At 38.5% G+C, this 25,756-nt stretch overlaps 1 protein-coding gene across 4 annotated transcripts in view; it reads right to left on the bottom strand.

Moving 5' to 3' along the window:
• Positions 1-25,756, bottom strand: part of IL1RAP (interleukin 1 receptor accessory protein) — a 155,636-nt gene that overhangs the window by 121,313 nt on the left and 8,567 nt on the right. For 2 of the 4 annotated variants that reach the window (XM_072142579.1, XM_072142584.1), the window contains exon 1: positions 7,789-7,904. The exons of 1 other annotated variant lie outside the window; for it this stretch is intronic. In XM_072142579.1, the coding sequence (XP_071998680.1) occupies positions 7,789-7,889 (101 nt within the window). In that variant the 5' untranslated portion in view covers positions 7,890-7,904. Of the gene's footprint in view, positions 1-7,788; positions 7,905-9,764; positions 9,830-25,756 lie in introns of those variants that run through there. One more of the 4 variants, XM_072142580.1, reaches the window with a different exon arrangement.

Below are 25,756 nucleotides of genomic sequence, written 5' to 3'. Positions count from 1 at the left end.
CAGTACCAGGAGGCACATAGAGGAGCCAGCCCCAGAAGTGTCACATCATTATACAGGCTGTCAGTTATGCAATGGAAGGTGTGGCCGTGCCTCATGAATAAGCTGGACTGCTGAATATAATAATGACTCATTGCATACAGCTTTAGTACCTGATTAGAGTTTAGAGTTACAGGCATGTGGAGGGACAATGTAGGGATAGTGGCAATGCTTTATGAAAATATATTTAGTTTTGGGGGATAGTCTCTAAAAGGTTTCCCAGAATTAACATGTTCCATTTGAGCACTAAATATAATATAATATAATATAATATAATATAATATATATATATACATACATACACACACACACACATATAGAGGGAAAGCAATCTGCAAACACCATGGAGTTTCAAAGCAGTATCACTATCATTCTGTGGTATTCTCCATGCGATATAAAATTGAACTCTGTGGCGAATCTACAGTGAAATCCACATTTATCACAGAAAGTACATTTGCATATTTTTCCCTGGAGACATTGCCAAATTCTTCCTTCCCACTGCTGAATACAAGTGATGTTCCTTCAGAAGGACTGTACAGCAGCTGACATACAATATCTTACTAGAACACTGCACTGGGCTGATGACTTCCAAAAAAAGATGAAAATACCTATGCCTGCAGATGCGTTTCTTTTCTCAGCCATGTAAATGCTTATAGATTACAGGCGGGCCCCTACTTAAGAACACTCGACTTACATACGATCCCTAGTTACAAACGGACCACTGGATGTTGGTAATTTACTGTACTTTAGCCTTAGGCTACATTAAACAGCTATAACAGTTATCACATGTGTCTGTAATGAAGCTTTATTGTTAATCCTGGTTCTTATGACAACCCAACATTTTTAAAATCCAATTGTCACAGAGACCAAAAAAGTTTGGGCTGAGATTACAATGATAAAATATCCAGTTCCGACTTACATACAAATTCAACTTAAGAACAAAACTACAGACCCTATCTTGTATGTAACCCGGGGACTGCCTGTATTAGAAATGGTTTAGCTAAATCTAATAAATTCAGACTGATTTCTGTCATTAAGAAAAGAGCAGAAGATAGGAGAGTATCATTTAGACAATTAATAATGCAAAGGGGATTGAAATGTATTCAGATTTCGGAATATTTCAATTTAGAAAGGACATACGGAGGCAATGTAAGTGTCATAATGGTATATGAACTACTGTAATCATAAAACTTTAATATGACTAAAGCTGGCCATAAACATTACATAAGATCTACTAAATTTAGTAAGACTGTCCAACAGTCAAATGTTTATAAGGACCTGATTCCTGATTCCACTTTGATGTCAGATATTGAGGAGAAATGGCCCTTTCAACATCAAGCTAAGGAGATAAACTGTTGCTTTTACCGAGTTTGGAATGAGTACAGCTGGCCCTAGGTCTGAATAGGTTTTCCAATGTGTATGTTCGCTATCACAAATCTGGCAGAAATTATAATTACGGTAGGTCACTTTTTAAACAAAATCATATGTAAAGGCAAAAATTAGATAATAGATCAGTCTGTGATCAGCTTGTCTAGAGAGACATCTAATGTGTTTTGTGCATGTCATCTGATCCTGCTATTCATAGAACCTGCTTCTCCTTACTGCAAAGATGTACAAAAGCCTCAGAGTATAGTTTTAACATCCCATTCCTCAAAGATAGAGTTTTTCCAGCTGTTTAATCCATCTATTGTTGCACATAAAATGAACTAAATACATGGATGGACATAATGAGCACCAACTGTTTAGCTCTGTACTTATGGTTTAATTAAAACCCAAAACACTGATTATGAGATAAAAAAAATAAAAAAAATTAACAAAACAGAATCAGCTCCATTCATGCTCTAGTCCCAATTCTGTATGCAAGTGTAAACTTGCATATTACAAAGCAATACATTACAGGGAAGAAGCTAATCAAGTCTGCAACGTGGCTTCCGCTCTCCCCATCTTTAAGTTAAATAAAACTGAGGAGTGCAAACAAAATCTTGTTGCGGCACAAGTCATAGAATTATGGACAGTTCTGCCTGACCAAACTTTAACCTCGACACTGCATTCCATGAACATGATTGAAATCCGCAATTAAAAGACAGAAAACAAAGAAAGAAGGGTTTGTAGCTACAACACATTATTGTACAGAGGCGCCACTGAATTCATGGAAGAAACAGCACATCTAAATATGCTTGAATAAGAAGCAAGAATTCACTGGAAATGTGAAGACCATTATCCATTCTTTCATACAGACCTCTTAGTAAGTTCATACTGGCACAGAAGAAATTCTGTTAACTTTCTGTAAACCTGTCTATACCACAACCCATTCCATCGTGAAGTTGTATCTAAGAAATCTGGTCAGGGGGCATACAAAACATTACAAAGATTTAGGTATTTCCTTAACTTAAAATATGACTATAAGCCAAAGTATAACATTTTTGCACTCAAAAAGTATATGTCTGAGGTTTCAAGGAGTTATGTTATTAGGAACTCCACTTAGGACCCTTTTCTGTGAGATGAGGGATGCGGACCAACACTGTTCTTCCATGGTGGACCTGGAATGTCTAAATATATGGATGGTTATTTATCTAAAATGGGTGCCATGTAATACAGTGCAGTGGCTGCTTCAAAGCACATAACTTGTAATAAATCAAACATTTCTAGACATCAGGCCAGTGCTCATTTTTATCCACTCAAACATTTGCACAGATGCTAAATGTAGTGCTCAATGCTACAGTGTGGAAAGAAGTATTTAGTCAGCCACTAATTGTGCAAGTTCTCCAACTTAAAAAGATGAGAGAGGATTGTTATTGCCATCAAAGGTTGACCTCAACTATGAGAGACAAAATGTGAAAACAAATTCAAAAAGTCCAAAAATGTATTTATTTATGCCAATGAATTTATTTACAAATTATGGTGGAAAGTAAGTATTTGGTCAATAAATAATAAGTTCATTTCAATACTTTGTTACATATCCTTTTTTGGCAACAACAGAGGTTGCCACGAGAGAGGTCTTCACAAGGTTGGCCCACACTGTTGCTGGTTTATTGGCCCATTCCTCCGTGCAGATCACCCCTAGAGCAATGAAGTTTTGGGGCTGACCCTGGGCTTTCATGAACATTCAACTCTCTCCAAAGATTTTATATAGGGTTGAGATCTGGAGACTGGCTAGGCCACTGCAGGACCTTGAAATTCTTCTTACAAAGCCACAGCATCATTGCCCTGGCGCCGTTCTTGGGATTATTGTCATGCTGAAAGATTTCCCATCAGGAAAGGCATTGACAATAAAATGTGGATGAAGGTTTGCACTCAAAATCTCTATATGGCTCCATTCACTCATTCATCTTTCTCATGTCCTTCAACAGCTCTTTGGTTTTCACCATAGTGGAGTGTGACTGTTTGAGGTTGTGGACAGGTGTCTTTTATACCGATAAGTTCAAATAAGTGACATTTCTACAGGAAATGAGTGGAGGACTGAGGAACCTCTTAAATAAGAAGTTACAGGTCTGTGAGAGACAGAAATCTTGCTTGTTTGTAGTTGACCAAATGCTTATTGTCCACCATAATTTGCAATTAAATTCTTTAAAAATCAGACAATGCGATTTTGTGGATATGTTTTCTAATTGTGTCTCTAAAAGTTGAGGTTTACTTATGTCAATTACAGGCCTATCTTTTCAGTGAGAGAACTTTTAGTCAGCACAATTGGTTGCTGACTGAATACTTTTCCCCACCACTGTTAATGTAAATGAATTTAAAATTCCTTGTTTTCTTCCAAGGTAAAAAAAAAAACTCTCCTTATTATCCCATCTGTAACTTGTTTTTACAGTTTTATTAAAGCGAAGCAGTCACCAGGAATGTGATTTTTAGCAGGTGACAGGCAGACTGGAATATCATTGAGTTTTCTCTCCTCCACAGACACAGGTATATACAGGTTTCAGCTGCAACCCCCTACCTGGGACTCACCACATGGATCCACGTAGTGCAAATCAAACTTTTTTAAACTACTGAAAGGATTCAGAATGTGGGTAAAGGCATTTTTAAAATAAGCAAAACATAAGCTACTGAAACCTGTCACCACCCAAACATCACATTCCTGGCGATAGGCTTGCTTTAAATCAGGTTTATAATTTGTTTTACTTGTTTCTTATTGTGTACTTACAGTGGTAAGGGGACAATTTTAATCTTTTTGAAGCTTTTTATTCTCAATTTTTCTCCTTAATGTCCTTGAACCCTCAGAGTATATTTATATACACAGCCTAGCACCGGTTCTTGCAGGACACTAGGTCCTGCAAACCTCCTCTGGCCCACCGGCATACAAAGGTGGCACGTCAGAAGTAGTAAATTTAATGGTCGCCGTAAAAAACTCAATATGGCGGTCATTAAGATTCTAGAAACGGTGGCTGAGTGAGTAGCGCTTCTGCCTTGCAGCACTGGGGTCCTGGGTTCGAATCCACCCAGGTCAACATCTGCAAAGAGTTTGTATGTTCTCTCCGTGTTTGGGTGGGTTTCCTCCGGGTACTCCGGTTTCCTCCCACACTCCAAAACATACTGATAGGTTGTTTAGATTGTGAGCCCCATGGGGACAGGGACCAATTTGACCTGCTTTGTGCAGCGCTGCGTAATCTGTGTGCGCTATATAAAATAAAGAATTATTAAAAGAATTATTATTATTAGAAACATTAATATGCTATTCACAGCTGCAGTTTTTTGTATATAGTTTAAAGGGAAGCCCTATTAACCAAATCTTCCTTTAGCTTAAAATGGTTTCCCTCACATCCACATAAAATCAACTTTGTTATCTTACCTGGCATACAGCCAGATCTAGCAGGAATAGGATGGGGCATGTCCTGAGTCAAGCATCTCCCCCCCATGCCACAAGCCTTTTTCTTACCATTCAGCACTTCATGTCATGTGACCAGGGTGATGTCATCCAAGATCCTTTACCCACTAACATTTGCAATATCTTTCCCGTGTACTGTATGTATCTGATCACATAAAATCCCAGCATGCCTCCATAAAGTCTCATAAAATACAATGTGCAATAAGGTTGAATAAGATTTATGCATGAAGTTGCAACACAAAACGAATCCGAGCACTAATTTGGAATTATTAAGGGGGTGAATATCATCTCTAAACGTGACCGGCAAGATGCGGCTTCAATGCTGATGGCTCTTTCAAGATGAAAATAAAATAGTGTAATTGCATTTCTAGAGGATGCCATTTCAGTGAAGACTCTTTATATTTAGTTTCAAAAGGACTATAAAACATTTTTCATAGGAAGCATACACGTCTCCTTAAGCACTAGTTAACCTGAAGTCTTCCCTGTCACTGCAGTTACATGCATTCGAAGATTGTTTTGGCATCCATTCAGTGTTTGAGCATGTAAATAACCAAAGATGGAGATACACATTCTTCAGGATATAAAAATGTAATTTGTTTCAACAACAAAAATACTTTTGTCTATTTGTTATCCATAATTACAGCAGTCGCTACTTCTACTTTGTCGATTTAGCAAATACATTACCCATAAAATGCTAATTTTTTAGCATCTTTTTAAAGACGTCTTATAATGAAAGACCAAAAATATGATTATAAAAATAATAAATAGCATCATGGATAATAACTTCTAAAAACTAATTTCACTCTAAACATACCAACATACTCGGTGAGACTTTGAGATCAATACATTCAGATTCTGGATGTTTCAGGGTCACATCCACTCTTCCACTAGTAATGACTTAAGCAAATGGATGCAATGTATATAGTTAAGTACAAAGCGTGGCCTTGTACCATTAAAATGTGCCATAATAGGAACATTTAATCTTCCCAATGAAGTTTCATTAACACCTAATTAAGACAAAGAACTATGACAGAAGGGTGAGGTGGAATAAATTGGCCTAATATAAGCAGATGGCTTTGAAAATATCAGTTTAAAACCAAAGCCATAAAGGACTTTAGGACACAATTACTATTACACAAAATTAAAGGTTAACTCAGTTTTTACAGACTCCCTAATGAATAATTTCATAGCTGTTTAGTAAGCAGTGGCTGGAATATATTTAGGCTGGATGTGGCTGGAGGGTAACAACGCTAGATCTAAACCCTCTGTGAAGACCAAGCCTCGTCTTTCTCATTAAAGAGAAATGCTGGTAACTCATCATTATGTGTCTGTTTCCAGGCTGGTAGGAAGTAGAAATTGGAGTCCACCAGACTAACTTAGTTTATAATTGAGCCATTTATCAGTGACAGGGGATTTAGGAAACCACAAAGCGAATTATATGGTGGTGCCAGTGGGGTCCATGAAAAATCCATGTGGATGTGCGTTTTGTCATATACAGTGTCCTCCTTTATCGAGCCACCATTATGAACACATTCTCATCTAGAAGTACAGGTGGTCCCCTACTTAAGAACACCCAAGTTACAAACAACCTCTAGTTACAAATGGACCACTGGATATTAGCAATTTACTGTACTTTAGCCCTAGGCTACAATAAACAGCTATAGCAGTTATTAAAGGTGTCTGGAACGAAGCTTTATTGTTAATCCTGTTTCTCATGACAATCCAACCTTTTTGAAAATCCAATTGTCACAGAGACCAAAAAAATTCTGGCTGGGGCACAATTATAAAATATAAAGTTCCGACTTACATACAACTTCAACTTAAGAACAAACCTACAGACCCCATCTTGAATGTAACCTGGGGACTGCCTGTAATGGATTTTACGGCATTCAGTGCCGGCAGATTCCTGTATCTGCAATTTGCAGTGCCTATAATTTAAAAGAAGGGTTAAACACTATACTCATGAATACAACAGACTCATAAACACAAGTACCCTGAGGCTAATAATCAAAGATTTTTGTACCATTTGACAAATCATCTACTTTTCTTTTACAAAGAAAACAGATCAATTGCATTGGACATAGTAACAATAACTTTGAACTTTGTTTTAAGGTCTAATTATGGCCATCTGTAGAAGATTCTATATAGAAATGCTGTATAAATGGATCAGAACAGGATAACATGCACACGTATCCTGAAGTAAATGTAAAAGGAACACTAATATGGCACTATAGGATATCCTATAGAAAATATATGCAAAAAAATAAAATGTCAGGGACTTCCCACCAATCACATGAAGCAACCAGTATTTAAATATAAGATATGTATTTTGTTACTGTAACAAGTCTGTGAAATCCCATTTCGGCTAAAATCTATTTTGTCATATCCTATAGAAATTGATTTGTAACTATTTAATTAACCTAAATCAACACAACCTGCAATCATCAATGTAGGTTTGTGCTACATCCTCACACAAAAAACGACCCAAGAAAGCTGTACACTAATACTGTACACTTCTTTATGTGAGATTAAAGATGAAACCTGGGGGTAGATACAGTAAAAAGTTATTTTGTGGGATGCAGAATAACATAGTATATCCCATCCCTGCATCCTCCATGGAATAGTAGGAGTGTGACATCTGAACCATGCATTTAGAATCAAGCCTGCAGTTTAGCGAAAGCTGTCACCGTGTTAGATCTACAATGTATACATCTCTGCCAAATAAGAATTCCTCCCACAACAGAAAAAAATTCATCCACAAAAACCCTGCCCATGTAACATATGATTTGGAAATAAAGAGTATAGCTGCTGTGTCTAAGATCGCGGTCAACGCGCCTGATCCTCGGAGCACATTTTCCCTGCTTGTATAAATTCATTACGCTAGGTAGAGCTGTGAAGAGAGGTAATAAAGATCTTAGGAGACTTACTCTCTGCTCAGCAGCAACACTGTTGGATTTCTGCCACAACTGAGGAAAACAGCAATTGTGCCAGGCAGCTTCCCTCTTCGCACAGCGGCTGAGCGCCTCATACGGTTTCTTTTCACACCTTCATGGATGGCAGGAGCACTTTCCTTTATATCACATACAAACAGGTGCAAAGCAGTGGAGCCTTCTACATGGTATAATGAGTATCACAGCCATGCCATCAAAACCCTGGGCATATTCCTGCAAGTAGCCATGGAAAGCAGCCAGCGAGCTGATCTCTCATGACAGTCAAGTCGTTTTATGGAGGTATTAAAGCCACGGTCCGTGACAATCAGGGAAAACTGCTGACCTCAACGTAACTGAAAAGAAACCTGTTTATGGAATGAAAGCACTTACATGCTCTCATCTTCACAGCAACACTACTTGACCTGCGATTAGCATTTATTTACTAAACTAGATGATCCACATTGCAATAAACAGTGTGTTATGACCCAATCATAGACCTGTCACTCTGGACAAATCAGTAACCTAGGAAAATCTAAAAAGTTGGAAGTTTTGCAAAATATATGTATGGTAAAAGCAAAACAGTAACAAAATGCTTTCTGGTTAGAATCAACCCAATATACATTGCATGTTACAGTAATGCTATTTTACCTAAACAGTTTGCCCGACAAAGAGAAATTATTTAAAGAGGGTTTCCAATTTCTATAAATAAATGTTATTGTTTCCAACTAGAGATGGAAACCACAGGGAACTTAAAGGAGTTGTCCCAACTTTATCCCCTATCCACAGAATAACCTTAATGGTAAGGGTTTCCTGTTCTAACTTATTGATGGAGGGAGGGCAGATCGAGCATGTGTTGTTTTGGTGTGTTGTGTTGCTTCTACATTACTACATACAATAAACGGGAGAGCCAAAGATAGTCGAGTGCTAAGCATGGTCATTTCCGTCAGTCCCATGCAATTGAACGAAATGGGACGCATGCTCTTCCTTTCACTTCACCCATTAAATGTAAGGCCCCCCAATTCTCCTTATTGATGGGGATCTCATTCTCGAGATCAGTGGGGGTCCCGGCAGGCAAACCCTCACCGATCAACTGGTTATAACTTGAACAACTCTTAACTTCACCTCTTTTTGGCGTTCACTTATCATGTTATGTCTCTTGTCAGGTTGGACGTACATCTGTTGGTAGCTATGGTACACTCCTCACCTTATCGCTTTTTGTAAGCATGTATACGTATACCAGTGTCTATGGTCTATTACCTCTTGCTATATTATATGTGCTTTTGTGACTTTATATTACTTATTATCTGTACTACTCTTTTGATACTTTACTTTATCAGGACCTATTACCTGGCGTGCATTATGTATCTTGCCCTGTGATGCATTTATCTTTTATTTTTATATAGTTTTTATATAGTCTTTTGATATGTAATATGTAAATATTATCACTTTTCCATTGCTCATTTTGTAGCCTTGTGTTTCTTTTCCTCTTTTGCTTTTTCTTTTGGTACTTTATGTCAACTCTTAACATCAGTCTAATTTTAAAATTCGATTTTGAGCTCCAGAGCTAAATGCAACACCATACATATCCTATTAGGGTTCCCCAATTCAGCAAGAACCATTCTGACATATCTTCCTAGAGCAAAGCTCTTCTTTCTCCACTTTTGCCTTTATTATTCGCCCTTATCTTCTGCTTTTAGCTCTCAAATCTCTGCTGAAAAAAGGTTATAACGCCTCCCAGGAGCTTTGAGAAAACAGTAAACTAGGAGACACAGACTGCAAAGAGGAAAACTGCAGAAAATTAATACAAGTCACATTGTGGCCAAATATAGTGTTGTTCCTCACATACATCATTTTCTTTAATGACCTAGCTTTCATATTGCAGCTGAAAATTGTAAAAATGGTCTTAAAGGGCGTTACCAGACAAAGCTTCAGATAGTGTAAGGTATTATCTGTGGCGATCTGTTTAACCATACCTTTGTGTGTGTTGTTAGTAGTAGCAGGTCGTTAGGAGGAGGCCGAAGACACTTCAAACGATGGCCTGCATATATAACACATGAAAGAAAAAAGTAAGAATAGTCTACTAAGCTGGATCAAAATCAGCATTTAGCACATATCGATTTTAAAGGGGTTGGCCACTTTTCAATAAATCTGTTCCATTAGGCAAGTCTCTACATGTATATGTACCTGTACCACTGCCTCCTTTGAGAGCTTCAGCCTGTTCTCACCATGCTGCCCTCTGTATATACACAGCTTCCTCTCGCTCACTGCTCCCGCCCATCCTTATGGCTCTCTCTTTCACAGTCCGTGTCACTGACAGACACAGCAAGGTTGAGCATATCTCTACTGCTGCAGCCCCTCCTATTCATGGGTGCTCACACATGTAAACTAACAGACAGCACAAATGTAAGTATCAGGAATGCTGTAACACTTGATGAACATTTAGGGATTATTATTATTAAAGGGAACCTGTCAACTAGGGACCTCATTTTCATTTTAGACAGGTTGCAAAAGCCCATTACAGCTGCATTGCAAATATGCCTTTCTGCTTTCTCTAAGCATTTGCATTACAATATAATTGTGTGTTATAACTTACCTTGAATCCGGACAGAATCCTCTGTGTAGACCTAGGGGTTGGTCTCTGGTTTGGATGTATATCAAAGAGCATGTGACTTGTCAGTGCTGCAGACTCCTCAGCTCTCAGCCCCCACCTTTATGCTCCTGTACAGCTCCTCCCTCCTACTCGTTCACAGAGGTCACAGAAGGGTGAGCTGACATCAGAGGGGGAGGGGGGAGCTGTACAGGAGAACAAAGGGTGGGGCTGAGAGTCATATGTTGTTTTTTGAAATGCATCCAGACCAAAGCCCAACCCCTAGGACTACACAGAGGATTCTGTCAGGGTGGAAGGTAAGTTATAACACACAATTATATTGTAATGCAAATGCTTAGAGAAAGCAGAAAGTCATATTTGCACTGCAGGTGTGATGGGTTTCTGCAACCTTTCTTTAGTGAAAATAAGGTCCCTGGTGACAGGTTCCCTTTAAGGCTTTAAAGGCACATTGGCAAGTGATGTAAAATTGTGGCCAACCCCTTTAAGTATTATTGCAACAGAGTTCAATGTAACAGCAAATGATTATGGAAATTAATATAAATCTTCTATTTTGATGCATTAAAATCAAAAACTAGAGAGCTTGACTTTATACAACTAATTTGTGCATCACTTCAAAGTTACTTTTCTAGATTATACCAAAAAGTAACAGGTACTGAGAGTGATGTTTTATGTAAATTCTACTGACAGGTTCCTTTTAATACCAAATACAGTACAACATAAATGAAGGAGGTATAGGAGAAACATTACAAGGAATATATTCATAATATAATGCTATATATAGGCAAAATGGGTTAAACACATTACAACCACACTCACTTGTAATGAAAATTAAAAATCCAAACAAGAAAAGTTTTAAAATGCTACTGAAAATGCTGATTTTTTTTTACCTTATACATCTCCCTGTATATCTACTTGCAAGGTTTCAAAGCAGTATAAATGCGTAAATGACCTTCTCTAGAATCAGACATATTTACTTCTCAACACGCTTCAACAGTTTTGCTTGGTCTGCGCTTCAACTATTACAAATTTCTACTTAATGGTCAAAATCCAATTTAGATGCAAACCTTAAAAAGAGAGCTCTGCCTATAACATATCACAGCTACGGTTTAATTACAGCTCTCAGCGAGGGTTTACACAACCACATGAACCACCTTCATATGTTTAGATGGTCCCTGAAATAGATGAGCAGAGACTATATAATTAAGTAGTCACTTCTTATCCATCCAGATGACAGCTCACATAGAGTCTTCTATGCAGGAACCGCATGAGGCGGAAACCTCACATTCATTGGGTAAGCATTGGGGAAGATTTTTTACTCTATCTCCTATGCAATATCGGCTTTAGCCTTACTTGGGTAGGAAGGGGTTTGGCTACAGGCAGTTCACACAGAGACCACTATGCGAGTGCGGCTCTCTCCTGACAAGATTATAACTTACGAACTACAAATAAACAAATCCAGTGGTTTTAAGAAAAAAGATCCCCTGAATACATTTCTAACCCCTTAAGGCGGCAGCAATAGTTTGTTTTCGACATTCTGGTTTTTACTCTTTACTTTCCAAAAATTCTGAACATTTTTATTTTTCCAGTTGCATAGTAGTATGAGGGATTATGATCTGCTGTACACATTTTTGTTCCTTGTGTATTTAATAGCTATTAGGGAAAAAATCCAATTTGGGTCTATATAAATCAATGGGATACAAAACGTATACATTTGCATAGTTTTAGTTATGGTTAAAACCTTAAAGGAAATTTACCACAAGGATGAAGGATTGTGAACCAAACTCACTGACCTACTGGTGTGCGCCCCCCCTAGAGGGATATGCTCTTCTTGTAGCTTCTTATACCTTTGTTTTTTAAGAAAAAGAGGCTTTAAAATTATGCAGATGAGACTTTGGGGCTCCAAGCTCCATTGATATCTAAGGCTAAGCCCCTTAGCCCTTAAGGCTCATTTGCATAATTTGTCAAACCTTTTTATTGTAAAAACAAGGTCTTAAAAAGCTAAAAGGAAAAGCAGAACCTACCAGAGAGGACATACACCAGTATGTCAGTATGGTTGGTTTACAATTCTTTATCTTGGTGGTAGATTTCCTTTAAAAAATGTATAATCTTTTGGGAAAAAAATATTTTGCTGCATTTATTGTTGCTGCTTTATACAAGGTGTTGAGGGAATACTGAGGTTTGGTTCTCTGAACTATATGTGTTTTTATGTTATACTTTTGTCTCAGTTACAAAAGACGGCTTATGAGCACCTCCCCAGTTCCCATTTGGGCAGATCATCTATTGAGTGGCCCCATAAGTATTATTGTTCTGACCTCAGATGACATCACCCATCACATGACATGAAGTAGCCAATGATGTAACAGAGCTCTCTTTCAATGTTCCACACAGCAGCATGTTCTGTAGCAGTAAGACCTGTCAATCAGGAACAAGGAGGCAGGGCAATGCAGTAACCACTGAATATGCAAGGCTTCATCAGACTCAAATCACATAAGTTGCATATAAACAGATTTGTTTTTTAACATTGCAGCCATGGAAAGGAAACATTTAGGGATAAGGGCAATGCTTTTTGATCATAGTTTTTAATTATACACAAACCTACATTGGTGGTCTAGGGTGGCGATGCTTTCCAATGTGTATCGTCGTAAACAATGAGGACCCCTAATCCATTGTGTCATTTGCTTGTTTTAAGCTTAAGCTTATTATTTTTAACCTCTGTAGTATATGTTTCCAATGTTTAGTAAAGTATTTGTACTCCACGTCTTGTGTTTGCTCATGGCATGCATCACTTAAAGGAAACCTACCACTTGAAGTGGCAGGTTTCAGATGGAAATACCGAGCTGTATTGCGGTTTAAAACACTTTTTAAACTTTATAGCCGGCGCAGGTTGGTACGCGCTCGGCGATTACCATGCGCGCGACCGTGCGCGCGGCTCTCCTTCACTTCCTATGTAGCCGCGCGCACGGTCGCAATACAGCGGTTTAAAACACTAACAAAAATCAGCTCGGCACCAGCACACCCTGAGCTGGTGCCCGGTATTTCCATCTGAAACCTGCCACTTCAAGTGGTAGGTTTTCTTTAAGTTATGCTTTTTTTCTCCCCCTTTTGTAAGTTTAGTGTTACAACCTGACAGCACACTTGATTAATTTTTGGGATGGTGCCTGCTATCATGTGGTTCTTTACAGATCCTGCTATAAAAGCTGTGGGAGCCTCAGAGAAGGTTAACCAAAAGACTAAAAAGGCACTACTGTACATTAAGGCTGTGTTCACACATTCCAGTTGAATTGCGTTTTGGAATGGGGAGTGTGCAATCAGTAACGCGCACCATGTATTTTTGCATCCCTGTACCGTTTGAATTGAATGAAAACACAATTCAACCATCATGCAGCAGACGTCCACTGTGTATGGAGAGGGCTCAGCCTATGAGTCTGCCTTCACACTTTCTGGTTAAATTGCGTTTTGATTCCTTTTAATCAGTACACAGACGCAAAAAACACGGTGCTCGTTGCGGATTGTACAATGCCCATTCCAATATACAAGTCATCTGGAATGTGTCATTAGAGATTGATTGTAATATGGGTATCTAATATTTGTTGTGAACATCTTTCTTATCCACTTATCTAACCTCCCTGTGTTTAGTTACACAGCTCTGGGCAGTGAGGATTTACCCCTTCCCTCACAGCTTGATATTGAAAAATAATGATCATAGCATACTTCAGCCAGGTAGAGCAGAAAGGGTTAACACTCACAGCTATGTAAACAAACAGGCAGGGAGAGAGACTTCAGTCTTTAATCTGGTAGCCTACAGAGCCAAAGTAAAGCTGCTATTTATGGTCACATTGCAGTCTGTTTCTTTACAAACTAAGCAGAATTTATTGATAAAGTATATTAGTAAAATATTCACTTACTTACCCTCACACAATATAAATTTTTTGTTTTCTGAAATGACAGTTACTCTAAGGAATGGGCTATAAGTATTGATAATGTGAACACAGAATAGGTCCTTCATATAAGATTGGTGATGGTAGAAAACCCCCCATGAAGAGCTCTTTTGAGCAATAATAAGCAGTCAGAGCGGGTTACTGCCGATCAGAATAACTGAACGAGAGATAAGCTGCAGTGACTCAGTTCGGCCACTTCACAAAGAAGGGAGCTGTATGCTTCCTCCGAATTCTCTGTTTATCAGCAGCTGAAAGCAGTTGATACCTGTCAGGTATTGGACTTCCACCCATCTGATATTAATAATGACCATTCTTTAGGATGTCATCAATTATTTTAGCCCAGAAAACCCCTTTAACACAACACTAACCCTTTGAGGAAAACCATTTAACCCATTTCAGCTACACTTGTAATAAATTCAATCTAGGGCTCCGCATTATATATTTACAACTAATGACGATAGTGGAGAACCGCCATGTCAAACGCAACCGTTCCAAAAGTCAGCGGTATTGATCCCTTATAGCAAAGCTTTATTGGCAGTCATGGGAGACAATTAAGTTATAGTGATCTGCGCTGTAAATGAGATAAAGGGAGAATATCCTTAGAGGTTTGAAATGAATAGGGAATAGCACTAGCACTTTTTGTATGGGAGACCATTGGTAAAAATAATTTTCATAGTAACAGATCCAATATGCTCAGCTGGTTACACTGCGGGTGTCCCAAACATTGGACCTTTACAGAAAAAGCCTCTGGAAACACATACAACCTATTTATATGCAAAGCTGGCTACAACTCATATGGAACAGCCATAAAAAGAATATATCAACGCTTCAAAATGTTCACATTTAAGTAGTGAATTTAACTTCACACATCACAAACAGATGAAAAAGTATTTGCTAATATAAAATAACACAGAAGGGTTCATTTGTTGCTATTAAAGGGGTTGGTCACTATCACAAAACTTTACCAGAGCAAGTACAAGACCCTAATAAGGGCAGCCGTGTAGTACTTACCCTAGTAAAGTTTGTGTAAAGCCACTGGGATGGTCATGTGACACAGTAGGACTTCCTGTGATTTCCTAATGTCTACAAGCCTCCACCATTAAAAGTGATGAGCAGACCCCAATTTTAAAAATCCCCACCAGAAACACCCACACTTGGAGCTGGAGAGTATTAACTATTTGCCAACGGCATTTAAATCTATGTCAGTGCTGGTAGCATACCCAGTTTGGGGAGGGTTGACGCTGTTGGTAGCATTGGGAATTACCAGACACGGACAGACTGCTAATGAAGTTTTGGGTCAAGTCCAGGGGACACAAAGAGACACAGTTCGGTAGGAATCCAAATTTGGTGGATGTCCTATACGCACCTCTGTAACCAGTGCTATGGGAGTGGTTATCACGGAGATGGGTGTGCAGACATTAATGTAAGCCAGCAGGACAAATGTCGTCACAGGACGTCCTGCTGACGATGGATCATGTGGTTCCTGTACACAAACTTTACTAGAGTAAGTAATATATGCGTGACCCTCTCTGGGTCTTGTTATAAGACTGGTAAAGTGCCCATCTTTATTATTATACCTCCTATACTAATCATACCTATATTTATTTTTTTCCTTTATTTTTTTACTGGTGAATACAGCTTTCACAAAGTTTGGCCAACTATAAATTACAGGTTGATTTTCCAAGAGTAAAGCAATAAACAGAACCTCTACAGGGAGACAAAAAAACTTTAGCATGACATTTTCTGCAAATTATAATTTGCCATTACTTTTTTAGTTATTGAATTGATCACAGTGGAAAAATGACAAAAATGTTGGCACATTGAAAAGTGTGGGCAACTTTCCAGTAGAATCAATAGTGTTACTTTTTTGTAAAGTCTTATAATTTAATTAACTGGCCAAACCTTAATCCACATCAGGTGTAGACAATTTCACAATTTGATAAATGTTCAGACCCTGCAAGACTTTCAGAGAGTCCAACAGCAATTGGTTCCGATAAGGATCTGTACATTTAAGATAAGTGACTTTTACAAAGCAGAAAAATATACTGTTTATTTGTTTAGAAATTTAAATTAAGTCACAAATATTCTCTAAAAATATCATTCATAGACTGGTTACCTACAAAAACTAAAATTCTCCTAATACAATGACATATAACAATGACCTGCAGGAAATGTCATTGTTGTCTGCAACAGTAAAACTGGTGCACTGCATCAAGATGCCTGTATATAAATGAAGGCAACAGAAAGAAATTAAAGAGAACATGTCACCATTTTTAGCTGGTGACAGAATCCAATAGCCTGTGCTATGCTAATTTTAAAAATGTCTTTGTCAGCATTCTGAATCATTTCAGTAGTTTATACTAGTTTAATTCATATGACCGGCTGCCAGCAGCGTGTGGTGTGTCCTGGAGAGGAAGGTGGGGGGCAGCTTCAGCCTGTGTCAGTCTTCTCTCCTCCAAACTCATGCAGCTCCCTCACCGCTCCCCACTTCCTGTCATGTGCATTGAGCAGCCATGGGAGAAGTGGAATGGTGTGGAGGAGAGGAATGCATGAAGAGACACAGGCACACACAGGCTGCAGCTGCTCCCCGCCTACAGGACTCACCAAACTGCCCCCCCCTATTATTTAGGTGGTGTTTCAGCGGCTATATTAACCCCTTCCTGACGTGCGCCGTAATAGTACTGCACTGATCACGGGTGTTATCTGTCAATAGCCGCCGGCAAAGCTGCCCAGAGGATTCAAAAAGATGGCGCCGAATGGGCGCCATCTCGATGACGATCGGCGCTCCCTTTCACAGCCGCGATTTGTCCCCATGACAGCCTTGGGTTTTCCAAAGACCCGAGGCTGTCTTGTTTTAACCCATTCATTACAATGTGCGATTTGCACATTTTAATGAAGGAGATGGAATATCCCCATATAGTGCCATACTGTAGGGTTAAAGCACCCTAGGGGGTGTGAAAAATAGTGAAAGTAAAAATAATGACACCACCCACAGCTCTGTTCATAGAAGTATGAAAAAGTTATTAACGCCAGAAGATGGCAAAATCAAAAAGAATTTTTTGTGCAGGAGGTTTTAATTTCTATAAATGTATGAAAACATTATAAAATATATACAAATTTGGTATCCTCGTGATCTCACCGACCCAAAGAATAAAGAAGATGTGTCATTTGAGGCGCACAGTGAATGCGTTTTTTCACCATTTTGACAGCATTTTCCTGCTTCCCAGTACACGGCATGGAATATTCAATACCATCACTATGAAGTGCAATTTGCTACGCAGAAGACAATCCATTACAGAGCTCTTTTCTTTTTAAAATTTAAAAAAACTCTAGATTTTTAAAGGTGGGGAATGAAAAATGGAAATGAAAAACAAAAAAAAAGGGCCGGGTAGTTAAGGGTCAATGTAAGTCCAAAAGACATCTGCAAGGGAAAGCAACAGGTCCAGTGCCACACTGGATGTCACAGCATCACAGAAATTACATACTAGATGTCACTATTACATACCAAGTTCAGTTCAGTCAGATCCCATTGGCTATGGGAAATGCAAGTGTCACCGTTTCCTAGGCCACCATCTAGATCGGCCATAAATAATCCCCAAAAATGGTCATATGTTCATCAACGTTCAATGGTATTGGCGATTTCCATGTTAAAGAATCAGCACCTAATAGGTTAAACAATGATCAAGTGATGCACAGTTTAACAATCACCAGGGCAGCAATTCAACTTGCTCAAAATGTAAAGATTTTCTATCACAGTGGGAGAGTTATGTTCCGTTCCTGCTGCTGTAGCAATAAAACGCTCTATGGCGGAGGCTCATGCATGTCTGTGCTGATGAGATACAGACGAAGAATGAGGAGCAGAACAGGAGGAGCACTCAGCTACAGCCTATGGAGCCATGGACCAATTACACAAGACATTTGTGATCTAGTACTGAGAGCAGATTACAATTTGTACCACAGGCCTGGCCATAAGAACGGACAGACATGAGCAGAAGATATAAACAATAACAAGATAATTGTAACAAAATAAAGTAAAAAGAAATTTGTTTACAGAGCTATGTTTTATACCCGTGCATGGTGGAGGGACTCCACCCCCCTCAATAGGCTGTACGTATGGCGATAGATAGAGCTAGTTCTGTGTTCCAGCACCCCTATGGCAGCTGCCGCTAGTACAGCTATATACGGTCCTCTGTAATATGCTACTTATATACTTGGAAAAAAATCTTACAGGAAGTTGGAAAAAATCTTGAAGATACCAACGATAGATTTGGCTAATCTATAATCTAGATATTTTATGCTGTAGAGTGTGTCCAAACATGTCCTCTAACATCACTGCAATGTTCATTTTAGAAGAGGACATCTTGTCATCCAAATGCTTCAGTAGTGCAGCCTGAGGCTTGGTACTTGTAATGTCAATCATTTACATCTCAGGATTGAAGGAATACACTGTATATTCTCTCAGTCATAAAGTTTTTAGGACATAACCAGTGCCTTCTTCTATCTACTTTACTTTAGTTATGCGTCTGGATATGACCAGTATTGTGGTGGTAGCCGAGAAGATTCACAGTCTCAAACAGCGGTGTCTCTACGGTTTTGTACTATGATTCTGAGCGTCCATAACACAGGCACACAGATTCCCAGACTAGATACGGCCATCTGAATTGGCCTGCAATAAAAAGCTGAAAAGTCTGTGAAAATCAGGTAAAAATCAGAAAATCATTTTTTTACAGAAAGTTTGTAAAGGGACTGATACCAGGAGACCAGGTCCAACAACTTGGATATATAAAATTAAGCTAAAACTACTCAGCATATGGCAGTAAACACCAGGATTGGCATACTACCATGGAAACCTCCTCCAGATCAATACATCCCCCCTTTGTCCCAGTTGTTTTTTTAAGTGAACACTCCAAAGGGGCAAGTACTCCTTTCAATGAAGCTGTGATCTGGTGATTGCAGTGTTTATGGTTGATCAAATATTATCCAGTTCTGCAAGGGATATAAGAACCTGGGTCTGCCATGTCTCCAGATTCATAGATTTCTCATCCAGCAGTAGACATCATGATAAATCTAACAAGCCTTAGGTATCCAGGCACTTCACATTTCAGAGTTTCCTACTGCAAAGCCATGTACTGTAGCAAAAGTCATAGATACACCTAAAAAAGAATCAGAGCAATCTCTTATCTGCGAGCAGAGTCATGCAACAGATCACTGACAGCTGTAACAAACAAAAAGTGACAGAATAAGTTCTGCGTGAAGTCCGTAGGTGTTAAAGTGTCATTTTTCCTATAGCAACAAAAGCACCAAGACCATTCTGATGGAGATATCATTTCACCTCCATGGGAGTACAAGACGTACCAACAAAATCAACAGTATATCAATCAGCATTAACCTTTCACCTCCTGGGGTTTGCATCTCAGAAAACCAGGACAGTTTATGTTTAAAAAAAAAAAACAAAAACACACATATAAACTACTAGGCCCAATACAGAAATACATAGACACCTGTCACATAGTCCAGATTTAACTAAAAAAAAAAAATATTTAGATGGTGCATAAAATATGTGACCCAAACAAAAAAAGTACGGTATCTACTTGCACACTATGTTTTTTATACAGCTGTCTCACTTTTCAATGTTATTCAATGTAGTCCTGCACACTGCCACTGTGGGTCACATCCATTTAATTTGTTTTTAAGCAGGTCATTTTCCTGCCTGAATTTGCAGCCTATCTATTAAAGTGGTATCCCCATCTGGGCATTTACATTTAATTTAATTCATTTGCAATATGTAAACATTTCTTTAATTGGAGGTTATTAAAATGTTCCTGTGTTTAGATAATTTCTCAAAAATGTAGTCATATGGTCCCTTAGAAATGAGATAGCTTCCTCGGATACGACCATCTCCCATTTTTGCAGCAGTGGTCAGACAGGTACTATTGAGTCCTGCCTGACCTCCACATCAGCGTTCATTACCACAGGACGGCTGTGGGACATGCAGTAACTCCCGGACATTTCATATACAAACACCCTTTGTGTCTTTGTGCAATCACTCCAGAAGAGGTGGTCGTATCCAGGGTCTTGTTCCTAAGGGACCATATGACTACATTTATGAGAAATTATCTTCATACAGGTCAAATTTTTTTAATGACATCTAATTGAAGAAATATTATATATATATATATATATGGCAGATTAATGAATCTGAATGTGAATGCCCAGACGAGAATACCCCTTTAAGTTGTGAAAAATACTGCCACACACCCGTATGCCCTCAGTATGTGTGGATCGGTTTCTAGATGGCACAAGGGAAAAAACAGGAGAACAGGACAAATACTGAGAACAAATACAAACAACTGATGCATTCTGTTCAGTCCTTGACCCTTTTCCTGCCAAGGACGTATGTCATATGTCCTCACCGGGTGGCATCTGTAAGGACGTATGTCCCGTCTTCAGAGGGCTATTACTCCAGATCTCTGACACCTAGAATCTCACATTTTCTTTCCTTTGAAAGAAAGAACCTCCTCTTTCATATGATTTGTGTTTCAAGGCACCAGAGAACCAGAGATTTTTAAGTTTGAAGTAAAAACTTTGAGTGCAGTTTTTATAGAGAAAGATCACTCCCAACTGCACTTGTAAAGATTCTGATCTTTCAGATGAAAAAGAACTGAGATTCTAGGTGCCACAGATCTGAAGGCATAGCCCTCTGAATTGTACCCCCTCCCCTCCAGATTATTAGCCAGTAGGCTGCAGGGAAAATTTCTCTTACATGTATTATGTAAATATATGTAAAGTATATAGTAGAGTATAAGCCGACCCGATAACAAGCCGTGACCCCTAATTTTACCACCAAAAAAAAAAAAATTGGAAAACCTACTGACTCGAGTATAAGCCGAGGGTGGAAAATGCATTGGTCATAGTCCCCCCAGTATATAGCCTGCCAGCCCCTATAGTATATAGCTAGCCAGCCCCCTGAGGTAATTCACATTGACGTGCCTCTGCCGGCTAATACAGCACAGAGAAGAAAGAAGAGGAGACGCCAGTTGCCGCGACGAGGGTAGGGAGCCGCGCCGAGCATTGGAGCGCCGGAGGGGAAGTATTTAAGTTTATTTTTTTTTATTGACTCGAGTATTATACACAAGATATACAGTATGTTTTCATTGCATTTTTAAAAGCATTTTTTAATCATTTGTGTTTGTCACAAAGTTGCATGTTGGTAGCTGTGAACTGTTAATCAAAACAAATGCAATCACCAGGTTATCTGCTTTAAAATATATATATTAGGTTTTAGAGGTGCCTTTGCTTTTTTAATATGTTTTGTTGCTATATTTTGCAGGTTGTGACCTGTCTAATTATTTCTATCTGAAAAGCAGATTCTTGGTTATTTTAGTTTTAGTGATATTATGATGATTTATTCATGTGAACATATGAATGAGTTCATCCAATACTATGTTCATCCATGACATTTAGGAGCTACAAAGTTCTATGTTTTCTGTTTGGGGCACATTTTTTCCCAACAAAGTAAATTTTTATATATTTTTTATAAAATGTTACACTTTGAATCAAAATTGTATGAAGGTTTCTACGTCTAGAAACTCTTTAATGCAATTTTGAAAATGGGGCAAGGGCTTTCAGAAAATATATGGTTTGTTGGGGTTTAGTATAATTCTTTATGCTATAATTTTTATTTTATTTTTACATGTCAAAATTGTAAAAATTGTTCAGAATTTATTTTTTCCAGAATTGCTTGGCAGGGAAATATGTGTGCATTTAGGCTTAAGCCTGTGTACATGCAAAGGGGGCGCTGCAGGTATAGCGTGCTGCTTGCTGAATGGACTTTTTACATGCAAGATCATTGCAACATTGATATTTCTGCCTTATTTTTGACTATTTTATAGTTCACAAGCTTTCTGCAGAGATATTTCCATAAATTCACATGAATAGAGTCATATTAAAGCACCTGCAATTCACATAAAAGGTGGAAACTCTGATCTTCTGCACAGATGTGAATTTATAATGCAGTTCTTGCTAATTCATAGAAGGGAGAATCATTGCATGATAAGTAGTAGATCGGCTCCAGCTGACTACAAGGAGGACGCCGTTTCTTCTGGATGATTTATTCAAATCTTTGAATGAAATGTTTACGGTTACTTTTGTCACTCGCAGTGCCATTTGTACTGCTGGTGGCAACCCCTTTCCACGGCTGTCAATGCATTACCACCGCCAGCTGTGAAATTTAATTTAGACAAAGCAATAATCCTTGAAATGTAGTCATTTCCAAAGAAAACCCCCCCACTAATTGTAGGCCTTCTCTTCTTTAATGGAACACTGTGAAATAAAAGAAACATCATATATTGTCATATTGTCCTAACTCTTTGTATCATAATTTGTTTTTTTTTTATTAAAGAAGGTAAATAATATACTTTAAGATTTAAAAGTATATGTTATTTTTTCAGATTTTTAACATGTTTACAATTGCATCACACAATTCTCTCTCTGCCATCTATTATATTTATTCCAATCACTTCATTAATCATCGATCATTTAATAAGCACTAAGGTGGAAAAGGTAGTACAGGCAATTATTTTACCAAATAAATGGTAGTGTTTGTGTAATAAAAATATAATTTCCCAATATACTTTCTGTATCAATTCCTCACGGTTTTCTAACCATTTTCTTGCTTTCATTCTATAGAAAGCCTTGTAGTTTACTCATTGAGGATAAACACCAGTCCCTGGTCATGTGATGCCATACAGGCTGGGCCAGAAATGTCTGTCATCATGTGATGACTGCAGCCAATCAGTGGCCCCAGCAGGTGCAATACCAGGGATGATCAACAGTGCGATCACTATTTCTGCTCCTGTGACCGCTGACACCATGGATTCCCTGCAGTGCTCATGTGAACACCAAAGCTTACAGCCATCTGGGAGCCTAAACAATAGCACAAGCAAGGCAACTACAGTTTATTTTCTTACCTTTAGGCCTCATGCACAAGACTGTAATGGGAATCGTAACCTGGCTGCACAATTTGTGGCTAGAGCACGGCCCCCATAGACATAAAATGGCACCCGATCTCGTTGCGGTGAGCGCAGAGATTTATAAAGTGTCTAAGAGGTAACTGGTTGCGATGAGAAACTAGAACAATCAGAGCTCAACTTTTAATTTCCCACATCAGTTTATACAATGTAAGCAAAGCTCTGATTGGTTGCTATGAGCAACTGGAATAGTTTCGATCTCAGTCAGTTTTGATAAATTAGGCCCTCTGTATCTCACTGCTGGTGGCAGACACTAGGCTTTTTATGGAGAGAGGAAGGGTGAGGAGTACCCTCCCTCCTCCACCCGCTTGTAGCATACAGCTCCAGTGAGCCAACAGTCATGTGCAAGGACCCTTATCCTGCAGGGATTTTCCATCAAAACTAGAAGTCCCCTTTAGGCCTCATGCAGACGACTATAAAAGGCAATTAGTGCAGCCGGCTCAAGGATGCTGTTGCCCCCATTATGCACAGCCACAGTATGACCGAGCCGGACAGTCCGAGCAGCGTTCACCCCTATGTCCACTTGACCAAAATGGGCCGCAAGCATTACCCTTTTTAAAAATGCTAATTTGTGTACTTAGCCCTAGGGTAGCTGAATCTAGTCTGGACTTAGGGCCCTAGGGTAGCTGGACACATTTAAAATCTGCATCAAAAACCCACTACAAATATGCTTTATTTTATGTGCGTTTCAAATGGAGATTTGTGATTTCTGTAATGGGTTTTTTTATGTGATTGTTACATAAACTTTTTTTTTACCCATCCTTTTTCGACCTTATCTGATGTTATTTCAAGCAAAAATCATTTTCACATACCCTTAGACTACAATGTATACAAAAACAAGCAAAAATCAGCAGAAATAAGAAGAGAAATATGGTCATTGTTTTATTTTCAGCATTGGGCAACAATTTCCACAAGAAAAAAAAAACGGTGTCTACATTACTTTTCCCAAATCACATTCACTTTGATGATACTGTATTCAGCTGCAGATTTTCCGTAACCTGCAACATTTGCAGATGCCCTAAATAGCTTGAAAATGTATGCGGATCAAAGGGGTTTTCTAACTCAAACACAAAACTGTAGTTTTGTGTTAGAATAATTGATATAAACATACCTGACCCTTTCGTTCTAGCGCTGGACACTAGGTTCTGGCTGCTCCAGCTGCCATTTAGCTGTCACAGCACATCAATGAATGACCTCACAGTTTGATACTGACTTGATAGGAGAATAGTACAGCAAGAAAGGACAATTTTAATTAAAACTGATGCATTATAGCAAGGCAATTTACAGAGTAAGCACAACATGATCAGGTTTGGTTAGTATCCTAGAAGGGAACTACTGGATCTTCATTGTACTGGGGGCTTATATACAAACAAGGTCAAAAACCACAGGAAATGCGACTTCCGGCAGAAGCTTTCTTAGTAATAGCAAATGGCATATACACTAATAGAAGAAAATTAGGAAATTGCTACAAGGGATTTCTAAAAGTCTAAATTTGGGGCTATTGTGTTTAATAGCAATTGGAGCCTTTTTTAACATCATGTGGAGATCAGTTTCCCTATACTTTCAATTCAAAAAATTGGTCAAACTATGGCTCGAGGGGAATGGGGAAATATTCTCTTTATTAAAGAATGTTTTCTTCCACTTGGATTTTTTTTTTGATCATGATTTTGATTTGCTTTCATCTAATAAGACAAAAAATAAACACAATCTGATATTTGTGTTGTAAAAGTGGTCCAATACTGATCAGTCTAGGGGCAGGGCTATGAAAAAATATTTTAATAGTAAAATGATAATTATAATAATAATAATTGTAACAATTTATTTTAAAGGAAATCTACCATCAAAATCAAGCATGATAAATCAGGGACGCTTACATCAGACAGAGGGAGGGGCAAAGTGCTGAGGGAGCAGGAAACGGTGTAACAGCCAGTGCAGCTGCAGCACGAAGGGGCTTTAGTAATGCCACCCAGAGTCCTTCTGGTTCAGAAAGACAATTTTGAAAGTTAATTTTAGAAGGAAAGAGGCCATGGATAACGAATATAAGAAGAAGATTACCGCAGTCACAGTGCCTGGATCTATGAGTAAGTTTATCATCATGGATTTTGATGGTAGATTTTCTTTAAAATGATTTCAGTCTATAGATGTAGACGTCACTTGGGGATTATCTTTTTCTTAGTTGTGACTTGAACTTAGAAGTTTTTGAGGTAGAATTTAAGCTTCTTATACCTTTGTTTTTAAACCATAACATTTTGCTGTGTGACAGGGGCATTCCAGTTGCAGTATTGAATTACCGTTGGAGATTCTATACATTATCCTGTCCTCTCTTGTATTTGTCTTTGAGGACGACAAGCCTTCTTGGGACACTTGAATTAGTTTGTGATGTTGTAAAG

The sequence above is a fragment of the Engystomops pustulosus genome, chromosome 3 (genome assembly GCF_040894005.1).
Source record: "Engystomops pustulosus chromosome 3, aEngPut4.maternal, whole genome shotgun sequence".
Classification (NCBI taxonomy): Eukaryota; Metazoa; Chordata; class Amphibia; order Anura; family Leptodactylidae; genus Engystomops; species Engystomops pustulosus.
This window is presented reverse-complemented; position numbering and strand designations above follow the sequence as displayed.